At 42.8% G+C, this 20,058-nt stretch overlaps 2 protein-coding genes across 4 annotated transcripts in view; one reads left to right on the top strand and one right to left on the bottom strand.

The window, feature by feature from the left end:
- Positions 1 to 20,058, bottom strand: part of dync1h1 (dynein, cytoplasmic 1, heavy chain 1) — a 343,117-nt gene that overhangs the window by 216,423 nt on the left and 106,636 nt on the right. The gene's annotated exons all lie outside the window — the stretch shown is intronic.
- pacrg (PARK2 co-regulated) overlaps positions 1 to 20,058 on the top strand; it is a 136,352-nt gene that overhangs the window by 57,770 nt on the left and 58,524 nt on the right. For all 3 annotated transcript variants that reach the window (XM_052085432.1, XM_052085431.1, XM_052085433.1), the window contains exon 3: positions 14,891 to 15,062. In XM_052085432.1, coding sequence (XP_051941392.1) covers positions 14,891 to 15,062 — 172 coding nt within the window. The remainder of the gene's footprint in view (positions 1 to 14,890; positions 15,063 to 20,058) is intronic.

Genomic DNA, 20,058 nt, shown 5'->3' with positions numbered 1-20,058 from the left:
AAACCTCAGGATTTGTGTTCAAATCTACTACCATAATTGCTACTAAAACCACAATTATTAGCCAGTCCTTTCCCACCAGAATTGAGTAAGAGTCTTAGTCGGAGAAACTTGACAGTCAACTAATTGGACAAAACGATTATTCAAACCGACTAACACCCTAATTAGTATTAACAAGAGTATTAAAATGATTTGAGCACAGTTAAACTGTGAAATCTGTTCTCACCAGAATTAAATGAAATTTTGGCATTGTTTGACCCCTCAAAAATGCAATTTCTTTGACCGAAGACTGAATTAAAATCTTCTCATTCATGTCAACAATCATAATACGATCAGAGTGTAACTGTGCAGTCTCTTCCCATCATAACTGCATCGGATTTGGAACAATTAGTGGAAAACTGACGTTTTTGGGGGGTTTACATAGTGCCCAAGCAAGCACTTAAACCTGACCGAGGAAGACTTTGTACAAGTCATCGGCTGAACTGCTATTATTCTTCAACCGGTCCTTCACTGACATGGCACTTTTAGTGGGCACGCCAATATTCAAGCAAGGATTATACCCGAGCCCGCCTCCCGGCTTTAATTGGTTGAGATAAATGTCTCAAGGCCCAAAGCTGAGTTTAAGCCACACAATTAGTCAAGTGCTCTTATTGAATTTCCATGAAAGCCTCAAGTACCGGTACCCAAAAACAACCTTTGAAGAATGACACTATCGTACTGTATAAATGAGTATTTAGAGAAAAGGACGTGCAGGATTAAAAAAGACAAGAAAATCACCCAGTACTCCATATACTTTGCAATTACCACGTGTAATAGCCTGTAAAAATCCTAATATCCATCCAGCCACTTGGAAAGACGAAAGAAATGGCCATGGCCACTTAGCCCAGTTTCTGTGGCCTCTTCCTGGCCATGACAGACGGCCCTGTCTCCAAAGCGGGAGGAAATAATATGAACCATAATTCATTCAAAGGCCGCCGTGTATCCTTCCTTCCTTTCTGGTGACCGGCTTCTCCCGCTGGCTTCATCCTGACTATTCCTCCAGCCGTGTTGGCATTAACCTCGGCTGTATAAGAAGGGGTAGTAGACGCTGCATCTTGGAGGCAAAGCAGACGAGTAAAGGAGGCTGCTTCCGCCTTGTTCGATCTTTAGCATTCGGCACAAAGATGTAGATACAGTGATTGTTTCGTTTTATTTTCACACTTTCAGGGATGGCGGTTACGACAATGGACAGCTTATCATGTTAATGGGTTACAGGGTGCGTCAAAGGGTTAATGGATGGGGGAATTTCTCAGCCGGCACGTTTCGCCAGCGGTTAGCGTGGCTGCCTCATAGTTCTGAGGTTCTGGGTTTGAGTCTTGTTTCCAGCCGTCTAATGTCCTCCCTGCATTTTCCTTCTAACAGTCCAACGCAACCTATGCACTTTTTAGAGCAAACTACGGCCCGCGGGCCAAATCCGGCCCGTTGGTCTTTTTAATCCGGCCCGCCGAAGGTTGGTACACAATTATGGTTCAATGTCAATGACTGCATTCATTTCATTTGGACTTGTAATGACAGGCATTTCAACGCCTGGTGGCACAGTTACTTGAAGTTGCAGAGCTTTGGGATTAAGGGCGAGACGATACGGAGGCCCGCAGTAGCGCCAAGTCAAGCAAATCCTGTTCGATATGATAATGTACTCTTAATGTCTGAAAAATGTGCCAAAAAATGCAAAATACTACTTTTTAAATAAAGAAATCCAATTCATATTATGTCGAATTTAGTTCACCCTTTTGATCCGGCCCTCCATAATATTTTCTGGTTCTCACGTGGCCCTATGCAAAAAATAATTGCCCACCCCTGATTTAGAGTCTTCAGTGAACCTCTGGCCCAACTTGCCGCTCTCTGAATTGAGTTTGTGAAATGTCATTGCTAACCGCTAGCACGGTCATGGCGTTTTCCATCCGAGTTTTATTTTATTTTATTTTTTTGCATTAGCATTAAGCTGGGTTTAGGCCATTATTTTAATGGTCATCTTGTTGCGATAAATGAACAATGTGTAAATCTCTTTTATTCTTAGTTTGACAATCAACTTCAACTGGGGGTGCCATTAAACAGCCTGAAGCCTCTACTTGAAGAACTCTTCACCAAATTGCTGCTTATTGTGACACGAGAGGGACTGAATTCAGTGAAACCAATTACACAGCTCCCGACTGAAATTTGTGCTTGACAGCCAAAGCAAAAAAAAAAAGAAAAAGAAAAAGAAAAAAGGGAATTGGCCAAATGACAAGCTTGTGTCTCTTGTAATGGCGGGTCACTCATACCTCAAGGCACTGCTGTAATATTTGATGAAATTTATTCTCAAGGCCAAAGCGTGGCAATATTCATACTCGATAGTTTGCAAGGTCTTCTGTTTTGCTGCTGTCAAACTTATAACAAACGTGAGCACCCACGTGACCGGGAACATGCAATTGTTGACAGATAGTTGGAACAGAGAGTACAAAAACAACCAAGTGCCATGAGCCAAATGCTGCTTCACCAAGAGAAACACATTATGATGTGACCATGCATTTCTTGTAGAAGCTAGTTCCGGTAAAATTGTATTCCGAAATAGTCGAGCAATCTAAGCCGGATGTTCGAACGAAGCTGAGGCCTGGCTGTGTTCTCATTGGTGTCACACATCTATAGGATGTCCAATCTTCCAAGGGGAGATTTCTCACTGCGACACAAATTTCCAAATTTGCTGCCCACTCCACTCGGAGCCTAAGCACCAGCTCCGGCGCAATCATCCTCCCAGTGTTGCGCCTGAAAGAAGCATGGCAATGCTCTGGCCCATCCTGCGGCGCCCTGATAAGCTCTGACTTACTTCCTACATGTGGGTCAGCGAGACTGGGAGAGACACAGCTTGTATTGCCTTTTTGTAATTACAACTGTCGGGTTGCTCACATTCTGGCTCTTCCTTCCTTCGCCGCTCCTTTTTTTTCAGACTGGAAGTGGACACGTGGATATGTTTGTTCTGGCGCATAAACAAAAACCAAACGCAATGCCCTTGCTGTATCTTTGAGCTCTTTCTATCTCATCAACATGCATTCATTAATTGGAAGTAGTGCTATACAGCGCTATATGTAGCACTATACAGTGGTAAATCTCCTGACGAACGTTGGCAAATCCGCCATGCTGCCATTAATAAGATTCAACTAGCATATTTTCCGACAAGCTTCTAATCCGATGCGCCTTATATGTGGATCAATATTCAGATTTCTTGGACGTAGTATTCTCTAAAGCACTTTGTTCTAGCTTCACCTGTTGTGAAAGCGCTATATAAATAAAGCTCTACTGCATTGTATTGTATTCCCATTAGTGTAGCTCCATCTAGTGGATGCATAACGCAACCTATAGTGCAGAAAATACGGTAATCTAAATTATATCTTTTGTTTGCGATTTTGAATTTCTTCCCTGATAAGCTTCAAAACAACGGGAACCCCATAAGCGTGTTCGTCTTAGCTTTTTGTTGACCAAATTGGACTACGTAAAGGAAATGAACCGAGCACCAGCATCACCATACAATCTGGTATGTGATGTCGTTCCAAAGAATGTGGCTCCGACGTCTCCGTACGACACTTTTTGTTGCTGACAGGGTGCCTTTTCCTCTCCAGAGTTGTGTTGCATCAATTAGCTCAAGCTGACGTGCAGGGAACCTGAGCCAGGTAGTGGAACGAGGCGAGTAAAGCTCTTTACCGTGAACTGGAAAGGAAACACAAGCAAGGCCCGCAGCCAAACACATCATTCCGGAATTGGCGGCCAGAGAACTGACGTCGCTGCAAGAATGACAGGAAGTACTTTGTCGCGATTTTGCGCCCAAGAGAGGAACGGAATGCACAATTACCTGTGGGGAGAGTTTCTATACATGGGAGGATGAAGCGCATCTGAAAATGGATGGATGTATTGTCTGGAAATTAAATTGTTTTCTTGGTGTATGAAATCTTTGTTTTCGTATTGATGCGGCGATACATTTGTGTACCAAGGTCTATTCCACGATTCAAATCGTGGGGTTGAAAGTAACCCAAATTGGGTGAAATAGCTAACCCAGGGCTGGGTCCAAAAATGACCAAGCTCATGCTGGCTTATTTATGTGTTAAGAACTCATTTCACTGCCATTAGCTCCATTTTGCAACAACTCGTCTCATTTGACATCATCTTCTTCTTTTGGGTGTTGCTTGATACATAGTTTGTATGTGATTGACCAATCCTCATGAGGATTTTGTGGGATATTGTACAACCCCCCCCCCCCCAAAAAAAAAACCCAACCCAAAACTGTATATTTCAACTGAGCCAACACCCCTGATACATGATGCACTTCCCAATCTCCTTTTCAGATCTGAAAATCTCAAATTTTCTGCCTTGTGTGCAAGTCATCAGTTCTATTGGTTGGTCCTGGTTCAACCTTGCAAGCCGCACCTCCCTTTTCGTCCGCCATGTTTTGCTCCCAAAGTACCACTTTTTTTTCCCCCAGTCATTTCTCTTTTTTTTTCAGTCTGCAAGCCTTGTTTCAAATTGTGCCGTGGTAGGAAGATGTCGCTTTGCTTCGCTCTGGATTATTAATGTTGATCGCAAAAGATGGCGGTTAGTCAGTATTCGTTCCATTTAAATGGGTGTCTGGAATGAGGCTTTAGTTCCTGTGACATTTCGAAAGCTACCTTTCATCTTGTTGAAAAAAGGCCTTCACATACATAAGTCAGCTTTGTGAAAAAAATTGCTTTTTTTTTCTCCATTTTTGCTTTTAGATTTATTTTGTCAAAGGCTTCAGGAGAATGATGAATGCTGGGAATAAGACACTATCATCAGTTTTTATTCCTGCCACTGGATGATGTGGTGTCCATTTCACGAGTGGTTTTTTTTTTTCCGCGTCATAAGATTTTTCTTGTACTCTTCCCTCCACTAATTGCTTTAATCTGGATCACCAACTCCAAGACGACCTACCACACATTTAACTGGAAAGCCACATTTCCAGGAAGCTTCTCAGAAGGAAATGGAAATGTGAAGCCTTTATTTTTGCTGTCCACTGAAAATGTTGAATGTGAGAAAAGAGATCAACATTTCATCTTTTATTTCTAGGTAATTAAACTGGAACAAAAGTATTGGAATGTGGGATTGGTAAATGTGTTTGGGTTTTTCCTGGGAAGACTTCACTTCTATTCAGAGGAAGTGGAACCAACATGAAAACCTAAGAGTAGAAAACACTCAGAACCCCCCCCCCCATATCCCCCCAAAAATGTAATCCGCTTCAGTCATAGCCCCCCACCCCCCCAAAAAAACAACCCATAATCTGATTATCAGAGCTTTTTTTTTTAAAACAAATGACGTTAATTTAGCAGGATTTTTAGTACGGTGAGCGAGCCATCAATATTCATTCATTCATTCATTCATCTTCCGAGCCGCTTGATCCTCACTAGGGTCGCGGGGGGTGCTGGAGCCCATCCCAGCCGTCTCCGGGCAGTAGGCGGGGGACACCCTGAATCGGTTGCCAGCCAATCGCAGGGCACACAGAAACGAACAACCATTTGCACTCACACTCACACCTAGGGACAATTTAGAGTGTTCAATCAGCCTGCCACGCATGTTTTTTTGGAATGTGGGAGGAAACCGGAGCACCCGGAGAAAACCCACGCAGGCCCGGGGAGAACATGCAAACTCCACACAGGGAGGCCGGAGCTGGAATCGAACCCGGTACCTCTGCACTGTGAAGCCGACGTGCTAACCACTGGACTACCGGGCCGCCATCAATATACTCAAATGAAATAATTCATCCATCGATCCTTTTTCTGAACCGCTTTATCCTCACAAGGGTCATGGGGCGTGCTGGAGCCTATCCTCCTATCTTCGGGCAGTAGGCGAGGGGACACCCTGAACCTGTTGTCAACCATCTCACACCTAGGGACAATTTAAACTGTTTAATCAGCCTGCCATGCATGTTTTGGGAAAACCGTCTTTTCCTCTCGCTCACCCTTACATCCGTGAATTGTGGCGAGCTCTTTGGAGTGCGGGGCTCTCTTTGATCTGCAGTCCAGAACACAAGATGAGACTCATCCACTCTCAGGAACAAGAACATCCCATTACTGTCTGGAAACAGACGCCGCTGCACTCAAAAACAGCGCTGCCTTTTGCGCACCGGTTCATTGTAGCGTGCCCTGAAGCTCCCTCACTGATGGATTGAATGCTTCTTATGCATGTCAGTGTTTTATGAAAATGGCAAATTTGCAATGATGTATGGTGAACAAGGAATGATCTATTTCTTCCGGATTTCAACCTCACTGTCACCCAATGCCCCTGCCCCCAATCCATTCCCCCGTTCTTGTAATTTCCGCCCCGTGCTCACAGCCTGAGAAAATCTGCCACGTTATCGTAAACAGAGCGTACATTTGTCTTTGTTGCCATTCTTTGGGCCGCATGCACAAAATTATCGGGGCTCATTCATCACGCGTGACGTTGAAAATGAGCACATTTGTTTGAACGTTTTATGATGATTCTTCCGTACGGTTTGAGCCGCGCGAATGTAATTGATCAAAAACGCGGCCGGCAGTCGATGCAACCCGTTTGGCTGAAAAAAGCACGGTTGCGTTTGCAATTTTTCCATGTTTTCAGCACACTTACGTTTCATTGCCATTAAGAGAAGCCATTGCAGATGGAAGAAAAAGGTAGCTCAGGTTCATTGCATTCTTCTTTTTATTATGACTGTGTTTTTATTGTCTATATTCTCTACAGTTCTCTACAGTGGAACTTCTAAAATGTAACCCAAAAAAAAAAGCATTGTAGGTTGCTCGTTGAAACCTTTCCCATAGGAACGATGGCAATTTGTTGTATGTGCAACATGTGCGGCCGCACAAGGTTGCATTTCTTGCGAGAAAACTGCTTGGTGCCATGATTTTCTATCGTCTGACATGTGGAGACATTATAAAAAAATTTTATGGATGTTGCTCATAAATATAAGACATTTATCAATGCCAAAGGAGTATGTCAACTTAATTGAAGATCTCTGTATTATCTTTGATGCACATTCTGTCCATAGGATGCTCTTTATTGTTAAATTAAGCATATTGTACTGAGCAGCCAGGACAGAGATGACAATTTAAAAAAAAAAAAAGTTATTTAGACCCTGACTAAGATGAGCTCACACGGAATATGCGTAAGTCTCATGGTTTTGCACGATCGAAGCTGAAGTGGACATTTATTTGCCTTCTATACGGTGGAATAAATAAAATTGAGGTTTGTCCCATTCCTCTTCTTTAGTTGTCAAGTATATCATCCTAATAAGATAAAGCTTTCCATGGTCATCATCACATTTTTCTTCTTTGCCATCATTTTTTTTTCTTTTTTCCTTTTGTCAGAAATACCGAACACGTTTAATATTAAAGATGACAGCCTGACCCATTCTAAGTCTCATTATTGGGACAAATCCACTCCTAGCACACCACAGACAGAAGGGTAATCTTATCGGACAATGTTATGAGACATAAGATAGTTGGGTGTTTGATATCCTTGGTCAGGCACGATTTCATTTACGGTATGACTGGTACCAAGCCTGAGAGTGAAGACTCCAAAAAATTTGACAAAACAAGTCAGCTTCGATTAGTTTTCCATCTCCAGTCTTGGAAATATCCCCACAACTCTACTCTTGTCCTTTTTTAACTGAAAAAGAGTATTCAGAGACACAAAACCCAATAAAAAGATCATTGAAATTTTCATCATGGCTTATCTGTAATTGCTTCGTGCCCTCTTGTAATCAGGCATACCTGTACATCTAATATGATCTATTGCACTGGCATTTTCTCCCTGCTAACCATCGTCGGGATGTGCCATTGATGCAGGAAAACAAATAATTGCGACAGCTTCTGCCTCTCACAATCAACCAATGATGGATGATCCGCTTCCATCGCTAACGGGGAAAAATATCATCTGTCCACAGGGACCCTTGTCTGCGGAAGTACTTTGGAGTGTCCACATTTGAATCTTCTGTATGATAAATGAGAGGCGGGTGACGCTTGTAGCCTGCAAGGTGCAAGTCCTCCGGCTCAACAAATGTAGAAAAAGCAGATAAGCCGACTGTGTCTCTGCTTGTTGTCAGGCTCCCCTTGGACCCCCAAAGCTAGATAACAAAAGCCCTCGGATCAATCAGACCTGTCAATGGCGGGCCGTGGATTAGAGGGGGTGATTTGGTGGCTTAATTGGAGGGGAAAATGCTGATTACGCCTCACTCTCTTTGACTTGATTACGCCTCCGCCTGTGTGTTGTGAAGACTCGGTCGTTGAGCTGTAATCAGTGGAACCTGAGAGCAGGGGGCGTGGCTCCTTTAATCACACCGTTAGCCTGCTCGCTACGTCAGGACCCTCCCTGACGGCTTTTTGTTTTGGCCAACTGGGCGGAAGTATGCATCTGCGTGCACGTCTCATCAATCAATTGATTATCATGTTTATCCCTCATAGTAACACGAGTGTCCCTCAAGGCGTATATCCAGAGCCCTTGCTTTTCTCTGCCTCCATACTAAATATCCATATCATGCGATACAGTATCATGGCTTCTTCTATTAGGCGTGAGAAATATGATTGAGATTTATTGAAAAAAAAAGTACATTTCTCAGAGGATAGGCTGTTATACAAACCATGAAGCCTTCTGAAGGTCAAACAAGGACATCATTATTCAAATAGAGATGGAAGCAAGCGAAAAAAAAAATGAATTGATGCATTGCCACCGATATTGGTATGAAATAATACTGTGAAGCTGTCTATCACTTGATTTAATGGTACAATTATGAAAAGGTAAAAATCAGTTGGCCTATATATGCCTTATATGAGGTGGGTGGTTTAATTTTCGCCTAAGGTAAAGATTTGTATTTGCCTCGATGGCGTCATCATTTCTGACTTTATGTGAAAAGGGCTTCAAGCACCCCTGTTTTTTAACCAGCCCTGAGCTGGTGTGCCCATCACCCTACTTTCCTGGCTCCTCTGGAACTTTTCGTTGGAGTGTTCGCTGTGAAGCGACCTTGTGCCACACCAGCTAGTTACAGGCTGGGGCTAGATAGCTAGCGTGACTAATCACTGTCCCACTACGGTGGAGAGCCACTTCTATAAATAACGAATTCCTGCCATTTTAACGCCGAATCAGCTCCATTTCTGTATTTTTATTGCGACAGGAGGACGAGGAGTGAAGCATGTGACACACCAAGCAGAAAAGCGAACAGAAGACCATGCTAACTGCGAAGCTATGGTGATACACAGAATCGCAAAACACCCGAATAAGTACTCTGGTAGCACGGCTGGAACCATTTCATAGCGGACAGTAACTAACTTCATACCGCAAATTAACAAGCAAATTACAAATTTACTTGTTAATTTGCTTTCTAGCTATACAGTAATCACACGCGAGAAATGAATGAGTCAATTATAGCACATGTCAGCCAATAGGAGCCCCTCTGAGGTCAAAAGTATTTTAATATTTGGTATCCCTAAATATTATAAATAACATTTATTGCAGTCTTTGCTGAATTCTTAATCTTAAATTTTGAGAGCTAGCTAGCCTTGTTAGCTGGGCTGGCTAAACTTGACAAGCGCCGCCGTTAGTGACTTAACCTCATGCCAGTAGCGTCACATTAGGATTTTTAATCACGGAATTACAAGATTTGTTTTACAGCTAATGCGAGTACATTGCACAGTTTCTTCGTCCTTCTAATTGGCATGTGTAAGGACATAAGGACATATTTTGGCCTACTTCCATCTGAGCAGTAGAAGGTACTATACAATAATGCACAGCACCACACAATGAACACAAACTGTGCTGCAGTCACTGTCTTTATTCGGCTGCTTTGCCTTTAAAACTGGAGCAGGATTTTTGACACTTGTCTTCTTCCTTCCTATCCATTCATCCATCCATCCGCTTCCCCTCCAAGCATTACATGTCATTGTTTTCGCCCTCCCCAAAGCACCCCTTGTTTATGCTCCTTTCAATCACTGTCACCATCAGGACCTCGCTCGAGACTCCAATCGTCCCGTGTCACCGAGGTTTGGGCAGATTATGTGCTGCACCGATGAAAAATCACCAATTTAGTGCCTTGCAGACAGTTTGAAATGTGTGTACTTGTCTTCTTGTTTATGGAATGGGACAAACTCGACTCCCCATTTTTCCCAAGACATAGAAGTTGTGAAACTATCTGGTTAATCGTACATTTTATGACAGTTTGTGTAAATGCGGCACTCTGCAAAGATCAAGCCCGCAGCAAAGTCATGCAGACTTAAAAGTGCTTCGCTTAATACACAGCCGACACTGAAAGAATTTCCTTTTTGAGGAACGGGAGAATAGAACACAAACCATTCAGTTTCATCTGTTTGTCAATGCACAGGAATGGTGTGCACCCGTTTATTTAGACGGTCTTTACCAAAGATTTAGGGCCTGGACTCCCGATAACTTCTCATGGTTGGTACACCTCACTCTCCCTGGCAGAAAAAAAATAAAAATAAAATGCAGTTGAACCCTTTCATGCACAAATAATAATAACCTACATCAGGATTTTATTTCCTGTTTTCTTCAGGCTGCCATGAATCAAGCTTTTATTTTTTTTTTTCCAGTCAAATCAAGTTACCGTGCACTCTTTGAGCAGAGACTCGAAATCAGAGCTCCAGCTGGGCGTCAAACAACAACTGTCAAACATGTATAGAACTACTGATAGTAGAATCTAGTTCTCACAGGTCCCTGTTCGGGAAGAGAACTTGCTTAGAGAATAAGTGACTCCGAGAAGTGTCAGCGCTTCTCATCCGTGTTTTCTCAAGAACATATCACTGATGACTGATGGGAATCCGTGTCTTATTTTTAGTGCCTCGCCCGAGTTGTGTTATTTCAATGCATTGCTCGTTGTAGGTGTCTTTTAATGTCACACTCCAGTGTAGGGGTGCATATGAGGGTTAGGATTTCATGTTTTTTTTTCTTATTAGGAAATAATGGAAAGTGAATGAAAAAGTTCAAACGGTCACCATCATGAGCAATGTTTTAAGTGAGCTTTAACATTCCGCATCGGTCAGCACAAGAAGAAAGAGAAGTTAACCACTGCAATTGTAACAATATTTAATTGTGGATTTTTTTTTTTCATGACACATTTGTGGTTTCAGATGCTGCCAAAGCCCTGTCTAAACAGGAAAGTGTCAAAAAAGTACGTTGAAGTCTCGAGCGAGAGACAAGCATTAGACTTCAGGGGAGAGCTAAGCTAAGTTTAGCCTGGGTTGTTAGTGGAGGTTAGTCAGAGTCTTTGAATTAAATCATCTTTTGAGACATTTTTCAGTCTAACCTTTGTCCAATGAGTTTGGAATAATAACGCACACATCATTTGTCATGTTTTTCTTTGCATTTTCAATACTGCCCTATAGCCTGCCTTGCTAACAGACGTGACTCACGCCCACCGTGGCAAAGCAGCGCGGCATCTTATCGCATGGTCGCACATACACACATGCGAGTACGCTACGAGGCGATGCATTTTCACCCGCCCACGCGCGCATTCGCACATGCTTCCGCACACAATCCCGCCTAGCCGTTGTGTATTTAAAGTGGCATCCTGCTGCTCTCCAGTGTCTGCCAACGGCCTGCCTTCCCGAAGCCGAGGGCTCGCTTCGCGTTCTTCCCCGCTGATCACAGTAGACTTGCTGGTGTTTGTGTGTCCGAGGGCTAATTGCTGCTACCTGCCTCTGCGGCGCTTCCATTGACGCCCCTGGACTCCGATGGGCAGGGGGATACACACAGGCATGTGAAGACAAACAAACCCGGGGCGAGCGATCGATAGCTGATACAAGACGAGGCCGTCAAGCGCCGTTGATTAAGCGCGTTTGAAGGTGTTTGCCGAGCGTCCGCGTGCCAAGCGCTGATGTGCGTTTGTTCCCTAATTGGATTGTTTATGTGATTTTGATCAAGAGCCTTGCCGACTCCAGAGGCGTCTTCGGAAGATGCCCGAGCAATTATTGCCATAGGTTGGCAGCTTCGCAACATGCTAGCTGAGACAGGCTCGTACATCCAACTCTAGCTCACCTTCAAGCTCGTTAAAAGTGGAATTTGAACAATATTTTCCGCGGGGAAAATAGACCCAAAATTTATCGTGGCATGCTGACTTATAAGTGTATGACACTCATTTGTTCCGTCACCAAGCTCCTAACTAAATTCACTACATCCAGTCAACATTCCTCATTGAAATGAGTTGAACTCCCATGAATCTGTTCCAGCCACCCAAAAAAAACCCCACAAAATATTTATTTGTTTGTTTTTGAAATGTAGTCAAGTGGACCGCCCCATACTTGCAGTGTGGCACCCGCCGATTCTCATATTGACAGAAGGAAAAAGATATCAAATTATTTCAATATTTCTGAACATTTTTAATACATATTTTTATTTTGTCATATTTATTTTTTTCTTTTTTTAAATTCGATTTCAATGGATGTCAATTCTACACAAATTTTTGCAGTTTGCAGGCCGGCCTAAATCCACCGCAAATAGCACTCGTTGGTAGGACCAGACCGATCTGGATTTTTTGAGACGGTTGTTGATTCTGACATTTGGTAGAATAAAATTCTGATATCCAATTAATTGACGAATCAACCAAAAACAATCTATAGTCAATGACTAAAATTACTTTTTTTTTAAACATGAATGCTTTCAACAATAAATTTATGAATTACAAGCAGAACACATAACAGTTTTAGGTTTTTTTTGGCAATACTTTGTCCTGCGGTAATTAGATGTTTTGATTTCGTTTTTTTTTTCCAATTTTATTTTTTGGGGGTCGGACGGGGGATTGAATCTGATTCTTTTTTTCCCTATGCTGTCATTTTTGAAAAACAAAACAATGGGCAAAAAAAAAAAAAGATTTTGGCCAATTTTAAAATCGCTAATATCCGCTGATTAAATTGTTTAGGCCTGCGACCCAAGTGAGGATAAGCAGCTCATAGAATAAATCGTCCAGCAATGAATTGGTCAGTTCCTCCTCATTGGTGAGGAGGAAATTCAAGTCGCATTCCGAAGTATACTTTGTGTTGCACACAACTCACACTGAAGATCCAGATTCCACACACGCATGCATGCATGGGGAGATTCCCAGTGAAACTGCGAGTTGTCATTGTTTACATTTTTGTCTGTAGTGAAACTCAAATCTGTGTTCTCAGATTCCAAAGCTCCCCAAATTCTGCCTTTCTGTTTCATGTAGTCAGGTCGTATGATTGTGTTGTTTGTTTTTGTTGTTGGTTCGTTTGGAGTTAAGTCCCAAATAAGATTCTTTCCTGCGTGCAATGGAGGTTCACCCCGTAGCACGGAATGTGGAACTGCAGCTTTTGCCTCGTCTCTCTTTGCCGCTTCTTCGATGTGGACTCATGTTTGCTTTTCTTCTCGTCCTGACTCACAATGACAATCTTGACCAAGCGCAGGGAAAGGTCAAGGTTGACCGGCAAATTGCCTCAAAGCAATCAGCCAGTGTCGCCATCTTGCCATCTCTCCATCCTGCCTCCTTCTGTCATCTTTTTTGTTTACCCTCACGGTGGGAAGGAAGGAGGAGGTTTGTGGGGAGTGTGTTTGTGTGTGTGTGTGTGTGGGGGGGTGATTCTATTCCTGCTTTTGAAGTCCCAATGACTTGAAAGCATCATTGCCTGGGTGACATTTGAGCACGGAGCAGTGTGAACCTGCAGGCTGTGTGTATGTGTGTGTGTGTTTGTTTGTTTGTGTGCATGTGCAAGTATTTTTCTGTATGTGTGTGTGTGTGTGTGGCCATGTGGCTTTTTCAGCTGTCCTCTGGGTCTCTGAGAGGGGGTGGGGGGGCTATTTGCTTTTGCAGCAGAGGGATTGCCTTTCATCACACGAAAAGCAGCATCCGCCCTTCCACCTCTAACCCTCACGCCCAACAATCGTGCCGCTGGGACGCCGCACCACAGCTGAAGCCGCGTTAAAAATACACACTTGGTAACTCGAGCCACTGTACGGCCAACTGACACATTTAACATTTTGGGTTATTTCTTTGTGCTGCGTTCAAGGACTTTGGTGCAGCTGTTGCTGGCTGTCTTCATTGTGTGTAGCTACTGACATCTTGGTGTCCTCTTCAAATTCATTTCTGAAGTAAGCACATAGTCGGCGTTTGTTTATACATTAGTATACAATCAAATGCTTATGGGTAGACTATTCATTGCTACATACAATGCTGCCGACTGTTCTTGCCGCTTTCATGTTCACTTTGTTGTATATTTTTATTGGATTGGATACAACCTTATTGACAGATTCTCACTTAGCTCTGCATGCGCTATATAATTGTTTTTAATATATAGGGATTTTATCATTCACATCCTCACGTGTAGTATTTATTAACAGGTTTTTATTTTTGCGCCATAAAATCCTGCTCTTCTAATGCTCCTTCTTATTGCCTCATGTTGTGAATACATACATAGATATTTTTGCGTTTTTTTATTCTCGTGTGGGGGCAACAGTTCATTTCGCTGGTGTCAATCTGGACCTTCCCCATCGCTGAGCTAATTAGGGCTTATTTTGGTCCATTCCATGCGCCTTTCTTTCTGTCTGCGTTGCAAAATGGTGTAAGCAGGTGTTAGAGTGTCAGCTCACACAAGGCCACATGTCTCTGCGCGGTGATCCTGAACAGCTGGCCCCAGCCAGAGTGTATGCATATGTCGCACATATGTTTATGTGTAATGTGGCCTGCAACTAACAATGGATCTTAACAAATGTCTCACATTTACAATTGAATTCGTCTGTTCTTGCTTATGCTTGCTACTTTTCAATGTGTTCAAGGATGTCTACAGTTTCTTGTTGCGGTTGCGTCTGATATGTAATGCCTGTGATGAATTGAGTTTTGCTGTACTGTATTATAATTGCGAAATGTACCCCCCCCCGCCAGGTGGAGATCGAGAAGCTGGACTACCACCATTTCCTACCACTGCTCTTCGACGGTTTATGCGAGACTGCCCACCCTTACGAGTTCTTTGCCCGTCAGGGCATCCATGACCTACTGGAGCACGGCGGACCAAAGATTCAGCCAGTCATCCCGCAGCTCATCATCCCCATCAAGAGTGAGTGAGGGGAGGGGAGGGGGGGCGATACTTCCTTTGAGGTTTTATTATATGGCTTAAGCACTAAGGTACTCTTGATCTCTTTTGTGAATCCCCTTTGAGGCTTCAAAAAAAAGTTCAACTACATTCTGCAATCGTATGTGTACTGGTGTAAATATACATATTTTAAGGGGTCTGAAATAAAAGTTGCCAGGTCGTCTGTCATTATGGTTTAATGGTGTTATTTTCTCGCGTTCTCCTCCCTGAACAAACTTCTCCTCGACGAGAGAAGAAAGAATGCTGTGAAATGTACAGGCAGTCAGGACTTTTGGTTTGGATGTTCTTTTCTGGCTGGTACTTTGCTATTTCCACCAGTGGTTCCTGAACTAACGAACATAATTTTCGGACGAGAAGTCGCTTGGGAGTATAAGTTGCACCAGTCAAAAAAAAAAAAGACATAAAATAACACAATAACATGAGAAAGAAAAAAAAATCGCTTGTGAGTATAAGTCACATTTTGGGAGGAAAAAAAACGTATAGCTTGGATGCACACCCCAAATCTCCGCCCCCTATTTGTGGGTGAGTTTGGCAATAAAGTCCACATGTGCACTGCTTCACTCGACACATTCGTAAACTCAGAGCGTTGTTCAAATGTGCCGTTTGGTTATACAGAGTGCCCCCAAAAAGTAGTGCTTGGGCATATTGCATCAGGCAGTAGAGAAGGAAGCAGTTCCAACATGAAATGCTGATTGGTTTAAAGGCTGCGTTTGGAAAATAATCAGGAGAGGGGCGCGCTTCTCCTGACATCCATCCACACGCTCAGAGTGATGTCTAGGTCACAGAATGAATTTCCAAACAAATTCTGGTTGGATGAAACCTCCGCTTCCAACTTACGGGAAAGTTTTCCCTTTTAGTTTAAAATGACTTACCTTTACTCGACTCCTATGTCACATTGTGGCCAAAGTTTCAATCCTGTTCAGTTCTTGCGCCTTTTAGTGCCCTAAAAAGAAAATCCTCAATTATTGATACTTCACACATTGGTTGCCATGACAAATGCTAATCTTGCTTCTTCCATTTCTTCTTTTAATTTATTTTGGCAGTTGGAAAATACTCTCGGTGTACATCACATGACTAGCCAAATTATCAAAAAAATGCGTCTGAAAAATACAGTCCTTTTTTTTGGCCCACTCCCAGTTGTCATACCTGAACGAAGGCATCTCATCGAGTTTCACTCTTCATGCATTTCATCTTTTTCCTTGGAAGCAATTCTCAGCAATCTGCTGAAAATTAGCAGTTTCTGTGCTCGTTCTCTGATGTCACAAGCATCACCAAATTATAAGTCCAAAAATATACAGCCCTAGTCAAATTGACTCAGTGTAGTAAATATCATTATTTCTTCATGACTGATTGACAGTCTTCTGATCCGCTTCAAGATTTTACCGCATCTTTAATGTAGAATTTCTCTCTTCAATTATTCACTGTTTTGATATGTGGCAGTTACCCTTTAATCAGGCCGTTCTCGTCTGAAGCAGATCCAAATTCAACATTTTGTTTGGCAGAGTGATCATCTTTGCGCGACTGTCGTCTCTCCGTTTAGCGCCACGTGGTACGTTTTGTCTTTGTTCACCGCCTCTGTTCTAATGATGAGTCATTGTCGTTTGGTTTTCCTTGTAGCAGGTCGTGTCTTCATAATTAATGGTCATCACAATTAGTGTTTTTAACGCCTCCATGATGTTATCCGATCATGTTAAAAAAAACAAAAAAAAACATTTTTTTTCTTCCAATGCATTTCAGTGTGTGTCACTTATACGCACATTTTTGCTATCTGCGTGCCAACGCGGTCTCGTCCACAAATACCGAACAGCAGGTGTCGACTATGGCTGGAATGAATTTCCCCCCGTCTTATGCATTCACACTGCGACACTTTCTATCGTTACCACACTAACGGCCATGTGAGGTCCTTTCACGGGGCAGCGGTCGTATCTTTTGCTATTCTTACGCAAACCCCGAGGGTCAGCTGGAACAAGTGGCTTTTAAAAGCATGCTCGATAATCTTCTGCGAATGGCGCCGCCTACTTCTTCTGTAGTTGCCGCCTGTGTCTGTTTCACGTTTCCACGTGTACACACTCGAGCCGTCCGACTGAGGGAAAGGTCACATCTCAAGGTGGAGAACCTTTAAAATAGACTAGAGAACTGCAGCATGTGGGGAGGGCAACAAACCATGGGTGGACAAAGAGGTTGCTGGGATCCAGCATTTTTTTAGGACTCACAAAATGTTTCTTTTGCAGGACACCGCTGCCAAGTGGTGTGCCGTTCTCAAAGTGGCAGCCTGTAAAGTAGCAGCACCCCGTGAGTCCGGGATAGTGTTCATGTCGCGGCCAGTTGGCTTGTGATGTGCACGTGAAGTAGCGTGCTGTTCACTGGCGAGCTTTTCTGGGCTTTTTTATATTAGCCGATAGCGGCTATGCTTTCGGCCAAATGCTATTTAACTCATTCAATCCCAGCCATTTTCACTGGAGCAACCCCCTCAATCCCAGTGTTTTACTGGATTTTGACTGATCTTGCAAGGCCCACAGATTATTTAGTTCTAATGCTATATGAACATGGAGGCTACGAAAATAAAGTTTGGACTCTCTTCTCTCAGCAGACAAAAAAAATTGTTTCTATCTTTTTCCATTCTTCAGCAATCGGCATAACAAAATGGCAACATTTCATGAAAATGGCGATTCCTGGGCAAAAAAAAAAAACGGAGAAAAAGAGCTCTGAGCACCACTGCCACCTACTGGTTGCTTTTTTAACATGATTTACAATGCAAACGGCTTATTCTCATTCGCAGACTGCATCAGACCCTCCTCCTTTCTATGACACTAAAAAAAGACTTGGATGTACAAGTACATCCTTGGTAGGCGGGGCCTAATTTTAAAAAGACGTACAAGTACGTCTTGTGGAATGAAAGAGTTAAGTGAGCATCTTTTGGGTATGTCACTGGTATGCAACGGTTGTACTGGGCTGCCAGAAGCTTCGGTATGTCATACTAAGTTCCACCAATTCACGTATGTTACGGAACAGCTTACCTTCGTAAACTGAGGTTCCATTTTACCTAGAAGTAAATTTGTTGAAATGCTATATTTTTAACCCTTCCATGCACCTTGTAACCTGATCACACGATAAGCTGTCCACTGTAGTAACCGCCGTCCCAGAAAGGGTTCAGTATTATTTGGCTCTTATGTCTGCTTATGGCTAAACTAAATGTTCACATTTATGTTTCACTGTAATACCTTTCCAAAAAATTCCCCGGGTTAACACTTTCAACGTCAGCCATTTTCCAAAAAAAAGAAAGACCCAGAAAATGTTGATTTATTTGTCCCATCTTTGGATGTCTGACCGACAATAGGGAGAAACCTGGCATAAAAATCACTCAACAACAGCCATTACGAAACACTGAATTGTGACACTCAGTGTGTTCCCGGCGCTCTCTAATGTGGCATAAAATAGCTAATGTGCCATCTTTTTCACACATTCAGATCACTGGATGCGCCCACTTTGCACACACATTAGTCTATGGATTGGAAGCCCTCAGCAGCCTCGCCCGTTTACATTTGGGGAGCCCGAGCAAAGGTGAGCGCTGCTGGTGAAAAGCTATACTTTGCGCTGCTAATGGAATTTTAAATGACCCACTCCTTATTAACTTTTGGGTTATTAAAAAAAAAGAAAAAAAGCCTTGTTTTGCCATCTGCAGCAATCCGTGTGCCTGGTGCGGATTAATCACAAGGGAGGAAAAGGAGGATAGCAAAAAAAAAAAAAAGGCTGTCTCCAGTCCAAAATGGCAACATATATATTTTTCCCATTCTGCTGACGTTAATACACCTTCAATGTGGCTGCCAGACTCTTATCTGCACAGCCACCAAGTCGTGTCAAGCTCTGGTGAATTTTGATGATGAATGCAGGTCACCCGATGGGAATACACAATGAAGTGTTCCTCGCCTGACGTTACAGTATCATGAATTCTCCGAGACTCCACTTTCCCTGCCGCTGTACACCTTCCCTTTAGCCTTAAAGCAGCGATTATGTCGTTAAGTTTCCCTTCAGATCTTTAAACGCAAGATGGTAGACAATCACAATGCCATCAGTCACCCCCGCCGTTCTCAACAGATCATCTACGGAAGACAAATGCACGCCTTCCTCTAATCGGGCCCTTTTTCCAATCAGGTAAAAGCAAATTGCTAGACAGGTGAAGAATTTCAGCTGATTTGATTTGACGTGCCTGCCCTCCCTGCACGATATTGGGTGCATACATGTTTTACCGTGTAGCCAGCCTCCTCACACCTCCTTCCTCCGAACTGAAAAATAAAACTAGGTCGTAACTTTAATTTATCCCCTTTCACTTCATCTGTTGTTCACAAACCAATGTTTGAGCTCTGATGCGAACCAAAACAGCAGCGTTGAAGCATGTAAACAGTCTCGCAGATTAATTCAAGTGCACAATATTCAAGAACCATCTTGTGGGATGCAGAGGCAGCATCATGAATGACAAATATCCGTTCCCGTTGATACCTGATGTACGGTCGCTTCACCACGTGACCGTATGGGATATTCAACATATTTCTATATTTAGCAAGTCGCTGGGTTTATCCTTAAGTGAGAAAATAAACAATTTCGGAAACAGACCTAGGAGGTTGTTTGTTAGTTTGCAAGATTAAAAACTTGCTCCGAAAATGAGTTTCTCAAAACTTTTTGGAGGGTAAAGAATGGGAAGAAAATATATTTTGGTGCGGATCCAAGATGTATTTGTTTTTTTTTCCCGTTATAATTACGCTCACTGTGAATAATGCATTAAAGGCATAATTCCAGCATGTGAACAGTAGCAGGTGCTTCTACAAAGTTGTAATTTGGCGCTGATCCAAATTTGGAGCATCATTCTGGTTGGTGATTTATTCACCTTGTATTTTTTAAAAATCTTTTTTTTTTCCCCTTCCTCACGGTAGTTCGTCAACACTTTTGTTCCATTCTAAATATG

The sequence above is a fragment of the Hippocampus zosterae genome, chromosome 14 (assembly GCF_025434085.1).
Source record: "Hippocampus zosterae strain Florida chromosome 14, ASM2543408v3, whole genome shotgun sequence".
In the NCBI taxonomy this organism is placed as follows: domain Eukaryota; kingdom Metazoa; phylum Chordata; class Actinopteri; order Syngnathiformes; family Syngnathidae; genus Hippocampus; species Hippocampus zosterae.
Note: the sequence above shows the minus strand (reverse complement) of the source record. Positions and strands in the feature narration are given on the sequence as shown.